Source organism: Erigeron canadensis, chromosome 7, assembly GCF_010389155.1.
Source record: "Erigeron canadensis isolate Cc75 chromosome 7, C_canadensis_v1, whole genome shotgun sequence".
Lineage (NCBI taxonomy): Eukaryota > Viridiplantae > Streptophyta > Magnoliopsida > Asterales > Asteraceae > Erigeron > Erigeron canadensis.
In genome coordinates, this window is record NC_057767.1 from 37,286,755 (window position 1) to 37,295,503 (window position 8,749).

The following is an 8,749-nucleotide window of genomic DNA, read 5'->3' on the forward strand; positions in this document are numbered from 1 at the left end:
ATGTGTTCAAATTTGAAAAGTTCATGTGAATAAATCATGCCCATGTGACCATATAAAATTATGTATGTGTAATTTTACATCTTAACAGGTTTTTTAGTTCTCATATGAGTTTTTATGGCTTTTCATATGTGAAAAAACTTAAAACATGTGTGATCTAATAAATAATGTACAACTTTTCATGGTTCTTATTTAAGAAAAAAAGAAAATTTATGTGGAAGTTGAGACTTAGATTTACACGGTTCTCGGGTTCTTCTGTTCTTTCTATATTTTTCGATTTTATAGATTGTCGATGTAAATTTAATGCATACTATAGGAAATGTAATTATAATGTAAATTGATAGGTTGCTCAAGAATTAATCAAAATGGATTTATCATTTGAATTGTAGGACCATTTGTAAAAGTATGTAAAACAGGTAGGTGAAAGATATAGGTGAAAAGGTTAAATGGTTAAGGAGTGTAGGTGATGAATGAAGGTGAAGTGAATAAGGTAATTGTGATCACCTAACTAAAAAGACAAAATGTGGGGTTTATTATATATATATATATGTTTTTCTTATTTTTTTTATTTTGATTGGATATAAAGTGAAAGATAGTAGGTTATTGTGTTTTTAATTAAATAAAAGTGAGGACTAAATGATAGATGAATGGTTAAGAGGAAAAACTAGAAAGTGAAAGAAATGAGAAGGTGATACTGATGTGGTAGGCTAAAGTGTAGGTGAAAAGGTGAACGGTTACGAATGATCAAATATGTATGGAGCGTAACCATCTATTTGCCAATCCTAAAAATTGGATGTCACTATCACAGCACGTTCTCCTTTCTTGTTAGAAAAAAACTAGTTATTTTTACCCGCACGTTGCTGCGGCATTTGTGTTTTACACGATAATTTTTGGACCCAAATTTAGGTCAAATATACGAACCTAAATTATAAAAAACAACTATATGCAGTAATAACAATAATATTTTTTTAAGAAATAAGAAGATGTATAGACCCATAAACAATAACTATATTGATGTTTTAAATATTAAATGAACATAAGACGTAAAGATGATGAAAGTTGTTATATATCAAAAACGTTATATATATATATATAAAGACGGATGAAAATAATCAAAAATTAAATATTTAAAGGTAAAACGGTAACTGTGTGGATGTTGTCTGATAAAAACATGAAAACCAAAAGTTTAGTGTCAAGAAAATGAAAACAAAAACTTTGATGTGAGATAAAAGTTAAAAGATATAAACTTTCTTTAAAAAAAGACTACTAAATATGTAGTAATAACGATAAAAAATTATAAAAGAATAATAAGATGTATAAAAACATAAACAATAACTATATTATTGTTTTAAATATTACATGAACGTAAGACGTGACGATGATAAAAGTTGTTATATATTGAAAACGTTATATATATATATTAAAAGACGGATAAAAATAATCAAAAACCAAATGTTTAAAAATAAAACCGTAAATGTGTGAAAGTTGTTTGATGAAAACATGAGAACCTAACAGTTTAGTGTCAAAAAAGTAAAAACGAAAACTTTGATGTGAGGTGAAAGTTAAAAAATAGAAACTTTAGGGGGTTAAAATGAAATTTGGTAAGAATTAATATGCGCTATAAGAATTTGTATATTTTATGTTTAAAGGACTTATACATAATATATTACGAGTACTTTTTAGTATGTATATAATATAATGTGCAAGGCAAAACAACAAATGTTGTACCAAAATACAAGGGCCTACAAATAGAGTTGCAACAACTAGTGCATGTACATCACTAATATGTAAACACATGAGATTACGAATTATATTAAACAACTTACAATATTTAATATGTAAAACAAGCAATGCTAATTTTCTAAAATAGTTGTAGCTAATTTGATATGTTGGCATATTAATAAGTAAGAGAGTAAGTTAGCTTGATGATCAAGTTTGTATAGTCTACAGATTAGGTTTATATAGGCTAAGAATTCTAGTATGGAAGTTGAAAGAAAAATGATAGATCGAGGGCTTATGAGAATCGAATATTGAAAGTCCACCACCGTTCATATATATGTGCCTTTGGATATACAATAATGTCAATGGCACTTCAATTATTGTATCTATACTACTGTAAAGAGCTGTGTGAAGATACTTGAAGAGTGTTCGGTGAGCGTCCAAAGCTTTTGACCAATTTACATATCTTTATCTTTAATCTTTAATTTTATTTATTTAATTTAATCTATAAACTCGGGTATTGGAATTAAGAAATTAAGCAATTTTTCATTATTCATAAAATACTCCTACTTCTATAATCTAAACATCTATACATCTTTATAAAGCATATTGAAATTATGACTTTAAAGCATATTTTCCCTCCTCAAATTACCCTCAACATTCATTATATTCACACATCTTATCACTGGCTTCTGAAATTCCACCGTCTCCCTCGATCTCCACTACCGTCTCCCTTTTATATTGTCTTCACCTTTTAGCCGCAACGCGCGGGCAATATATTTGTCCCTTATAAAACATATTGGACTCTCTATTTTAGGAAATTAATCAATGTTTTCAATATCCTCATATTGTCCCTAATTCACACATTACCTCTAATTCTATTTCTCTAAGCATGATTTCTAATACACGGTCACTTTTTTCTCTCATTTCTATTTACACACACACATATCGATTCTTCCACTGTTTTGTATTATTATCACTGTTTAACCGCCGCAACGTGCGGGCACCAACCCTCGTCTCTTATAAAGAGAATTAGATTAAGAATTTAAGCATATTTTTTCCCAAAAAACCCCTTTCAATATATTTATGGTTCCCAAAATGCCTCTCCACACACTATAACACTAAAATACATATCTACCCTTATAATAAATTGTTATTCATAAAACAAAATGATAGCCAAATAAAATCATAACTTTACTGTCATTAAATCACACTTTGTAACCAATGTATTTATACAAAAAGGTGGTTATAAAATTTTGCCGCAACGCACAGGTATTATACTCGTATATTTATATAAAGTTGTTGTCAATATATGAATTGAATAAGTTGATACATTTACGTTTTTAGAATTATTTCAATGAGGTTAAGTTGATTAATCTTAAAATAAGTATTAAAATATAACAAATAAGATAAGATTTTGAACTTTATATCATGATAAAACTGATACGTGCAAATTCACGAAATACAAGCATATATATTGATATATGATGATATATATGATATACAGTGATTTGCATTAAAAAGAAATCTATTGTTGTATCTGGTTTATTTTATCTAAAACTTTATATCAATTGGACAAAAGTTTTGACATTGAACATTTTTTTTTTTTGACAAACAAAAGTTGGATTATAATCAAAAGTTTTGACATGAACATTATTTTTTTAGACAAACAAAAGTTGGATTATAAACATTTATTACATAAATGGATTAGTATTAATTTAAAAGGATTCGAGATCAAAGGGTTAAGTTTAAATCTTGGTATGAGTTAAATTAATGCTCAAAGGATTGAAACAGTGTTGTGAAACTCGGTCGATACACCCCGATATAGCCGAGTTGGATCGTGTATCGGCCAACTGATAATACGGGTTTGCTATACTCGGTCTGAAAATCGTCAGGGTTCCAGAATCGGGTTAACTTGGTCAAGACTCGGCTATATCAATCAAGAATCAGCTGTATCGGTCAAGACTCGGCTGTATCGGATTGGGTCAACCAAAGTCAAACTTTTTTTCTTTTTTTTTAAAGCTTTTATTAATTATGTTTTTGTTTCTAGACAATTATGTTTAAGTTGAAAAATCATTTTATGTTTAAGTTTGAAGTTATATATATATATATATATTTTAATTTTTTCTTGCATATAATTTCAGAGACTATTATTTTATACATAAAAACCCACTAATTACCGATCCTATTTTTAAAAAACCATATCTCCCCCCTCGCCGATCTGCTACCGATTCCTGAGTTTCACAATTTTGGATTGAAAATAGTGATCTTTACTCTCTTATAAACATACTCTTCCTTTTATTAATAAATTTTAAGTCTTTAAAATACCTAAATTACCTCTATACTTTATTCATCAATTTAAATATTTTCAATCATACCCTCAGATTGACTGTGTTGGTGACGTGGTAGATTTTTACGGGATGATGAAGAGACAATGCCGTTGAGTCCAATCAGCACTGGTATTCAAAAAAAATAAAAAAATACTCTTAATAAATTTAGTAACAACACATCTGTTAACCCTTAAAATAACTATACTACCCTATTTTACATCACTTACTTTTTAAATAATAATCACACCGATAATTTTTCCAAATTGTGTTTCTATCTACCAATAAACTAAAACAAAATTGAAATATTCTTGAAACGACACGTGACGTAATCCTTGATCGACACGTGTCTTTTTAATTTATTTATTATATTAAATTAGTTTATTTAGTTGTATATAGATTTAGGTTCCTTATTAAACTTCGAATTAAATTCTAACTCTTGGCTTATTAATACAAAAAACATTATAACATTATTTGATTAATAGTTTTCTCATTGATAAATTGTCTCTTTTTCTTTCTAAATTCTTCGACTCCTATTAATTATATCCTTATAATAACTTATTAACATAAAAGACATCAAAAATTTGAATTTACAATCCAATATCATAAGGCTATTCTCCGTCATCTACTATGCTTACAAGTTTCGATTTTGATGAATTTCTATTAATTTAAGATAAATCCAAAACTCTAACTATACATATATTATATTTATCATTATTATTTTTATAATTTAGCTTCGATCATTGATTTACTTTAACCATAATTTATTTCATACTCACAAATTATGTATGAGGCATATTCAGATTTCTTTATGATATAATTTATATGGCTACCGTATATCGTATGAGCATTAGAACTAATTAAAACGAAAATTGGATATAAGAAATAATGCAACAAAAAAAAACTTTTATCTATATCTATACTATATTACATAGCAAATAGGTTTTCAACTTTCAACTTTCAATTTCAGCAATGTACAAATGATAATGCATGATGTACCATACATCAATGCCTACAACTTTCTCTCTCCTCCATAAATCTTTTTATTCCTCTAATTCTTTCAAAATCTTTTATCTCAAAAACCGTACATCGATAAATTATAAAAATTATATGGGTGTTCTTAAAATGTCATGCTCTTTCATTAAAGATGTCATTCGATATACTTTCAACGAATTTTTAAATCCGAGGACGGAGCCATACGGCTAAAACATTTGGCTATGACACTCTATCACATATCACCTCCTATGACCTATCACATATCATCTACCTATGACTCTCACTATCTTACCGCCGCAACGTGCGGGTACTTGTTTCGTATTAATAAAAAGGAAAAACGTAAAAAGGAAATTAGGTCAAAGAGATGTTCGATTAGTATTACGAAGCCGCCCCATGAAATATGAAATATCTTTCTTCCTGGACCCCACCTCTTCACCGCAAACTCATCCTGAGCCACAAATGACATTCTTTTTTTAATATTCCATCCAATACAAGCCAACAAATAAACTACTTATTTTACTAAAAATAAATATGTTATCCTCTTTTAAATATTTATATAATTTAAAGAAAGATATATAATTAAACCTTAGGATAAGGACTTAACTAATTTTAATTCATGACTGTTCCAAGACAACATGTAAGACATTATTTTGAAATTAATCAAATATTATTGTATTATTATATTAGGGACGCTTAAAGTTGAGAATATCAAACATTTTGCTTTTCCATTGGAGGAATATGATTTTTGGGGTAAAATATACCAAGTTATTTCATACAAATTCGAATTAGCATTTTGACAAATTAGAATTTTGACAAAGTATATGGACAAAGTTAGTTTCATCATTATCTTCAAAGAATGTCTGATAAATGCTATAATTGTTAAACAAAAATGATAAAAGATACTAGAATGCAATATTATATAATTACATGCAAATAGTAAAACTTTCATAATATATGTGTTTTGACAATTTTATCTTGAAAATAATGATGTAAGAAGATTGACATTCTAATGAATCGATAGAAATCAATCATAAATTACATATTTTTTTATTTAAATACATTTTTTTTTTCTTACAATTGTGTTAACTCGGTGGTTTAACTCTTGTTAACCTTTTGATGATGGGAACTGATATTCGTATCACATAATTTGATTAGTTTACCACATTGTATATTATAACATACGGTACAAGTATTTAATATACAGTTACGATAGATTAATCAAATTATGTGGTACGAATATGACTTCCTTTTGATGATAATCTTTTAATGTAGATTTCTTGTAGATGTATACTCCCTCCGTCCCAATTTAGTTGTCCAGTGTTGACTTTCAAAGTTTTTTTGCTTCAATTTTGACCGTAAATATTTTTATTTGTATTATATAATACTTGATGAAAGTTATATCATTGAAAAGTTCTTAAAATCAAATTTATTTATATATTTTATATCAAGCGTTATAGAATTATAAACAAAAATATCTGCGGTCAAAGTTGAGACAAAAAAACTTTGAAAGTCAACAGTGGACAACTAAAATGGGACGGAGAGAGTATTACTCATGGATATATAATGAAACCAGTTAAGACAACTCCCATCTCTTAATTGTAATCGACAGACTCTATTTCATAGTTGTCATTAAAAAAAATTAAAAGTTTTTTATTCTTACTTTTCATCCGTTATATCGTTTCCTCCTAGTTAATCATCAATATTTCTATCTTAAACTTCAATTAATTAATGAAAAATTATGGAGGATGGAAGTGGGAAACACGCGTTTGACAATATAACCCCACATTTCCTCATTTTACAAGTTAATCATTATTTCATTCTTCTTATCTGCTAGGGGCCTTTTCGTCATTACAAAACGTTGATAAAGAGTATATAAATACCCCTCGACACCACATTATAAACTTAGTATCAACATTACCAACCCCCAAAACACACAACTCTTTTAATTCTCTTTCTCTCCCTCTCTCTCCACTCTCATTTTACAATTTACACAAACAACCCTAAACTTCAGTGAAATGACAAGAGTATACCCCAAAACTGTTATCCCTCCTCTTGTTTCTTTAGACAATAATAGGCATAAATTCTTACCGGAATCGTCTACTAGTGCTGTTCGAAATGTTAATAATCCTGTTGTTCTTACCGTTTGGAAAAAATCATTGCTGTTTAGTTGTGATGGATTTACCGTGTTTGATACTAAAGGCAATCTTGTGTTTCGAGTTGACAACTATGCTGCTGGCAACAGGGGTGAGATTGTTCTCATGGATGCTTCGGGTCACTCTCTACTCACTATTCGTCGCAAGGTATATATATAGAATCATGATCAAATAAGAAGCTATACATACATAAAAAAGTTGAATTATTATATGAAAGACAAATCTATTGGCTATTTTTATAACGCTGGTTCATCAACTTTGTTTTAATTAAAACAAAGCTGTGAAACAACGTCACAAAAATAGTTACTCATTATATATATATAGTAAATAACATAGTAAGAATTTGATCAAAATGCATTCAAGAACAATTTAATTTGCTAATTTTATAAAATTAATATATAACTTTTCTACATATGCTATAATAAATTAAGATTTCTAACTAAATGTATAATTTCTTGATTAAAACAGAAGTTAAGCTTTACAGACAACTGGCTTGTCTACGACGGAGACACAACCGTAAATCCACGTTTCTCGGTAACGAAACACGTGAATTTCATAAACACGAAGTCGCTAGCTCATGTTAGCACCACGGGCGGATCACCAAGAAAAAGCAACAAAAAGAATATAGCCTATGAGATTGAAGGCTCTTATGCGCAACGTTCGTGTGTGGTGTATGATGACAAGAGACGACGAGTTGCTGAGATCAAACGTAAAGAAGCAGTTGGAGGTGTTGCGTTTGGTGGAGACGTTTTCCGTCTAGTTGTACAACCAGATATTGATTCCACGGTTGCAATGGCACTAGTCGTCCTTCTAGATCAAATGTTCGGTGGTTCATCAAGAAGATTCTAAACATAAACATATGATCAAGAGATTCCAAACGCGCGGCGTTTGATGACCTAAAGGCACAAGTGGCTCTAGCTCTGTACAATCTGTAGGTCGTGGGTTCAAGTCTTGTCTGTTTGTAGACGTTGGCATCAAAGTTTTTTGGGTATATAGATTGCATTTTGGGATCATGATGTCATTGAAACAAATAAAGATGCATGATTTAGGAAGCTGAACATTGGAAATTGGAGGTGAATCATTTTGGTATATAAGTTAATTATGTTGTATAAGTTGATTCCTCTCCCTCAATTTTTTATTTAGTGTCATTCAAATGTTATGAATGATACTTATGTACGTTGAGGGCTTGGTTTTTTCGTTTTATATAAAGGATCAAGCTTCCAATGAGGAGTAGCATTTCTTTATATACATACGTACATGTAATTATAGATTATATATGATATTTTGATTTTCATATATGTAGATGATTGTTGATAATTAATTTGTCATGAATGATCTGCCTAACTAGTAAGGTTAATGGCAAAAAATAAATGATCAAGTTTGTTAAATTCAACTATCTTCTTTAGAGATTGGTGATCATGGTTTGCATTTAGCGGTTCGAACCATTTTTAAGGAGGCGTGTGTATTCAGACGAATCTTATTGAGTAAACATCTCAGAATTGTAAAAAAAAAAAAAAAAAAAAAAAAAAAAAAAATCTAAAAAACGACCATATATAT

At 29.0% G+C, this 8,749-nt stretch overlaps 1 protein-coding gene across 1 annotated transcript; it reads left to right on the forward strand.

Moving 5' to 3' along the window:
• The first annotated feature begins 6,959 nt into the window (after positions 1 to 6,959).
• On the forward strand, positions 6,960 to 8,488 carry LOC122607532 (protein LURP-one-related 8-like). Its single transcript, XM_043780522.1, has 2 exons — positions 6,960 to 7,339; positions 7,661 to 8,488. The coding sequence occupies exons 1-2, from the start codon at positions 7,055 to 7,057 to the stop codon at positions 8,039 to 8,041; spliced, it is 666 nt and encodes a 221-aa protein (XP_043636457.1). The 5' UTR covers positions 6,960 to 7,054; the 3' UTR covers positions 8,042 to 8,488.
• The last annotated feature ends 261 nt before the right edge of the window (positions 8,489 to 8,749 follow it).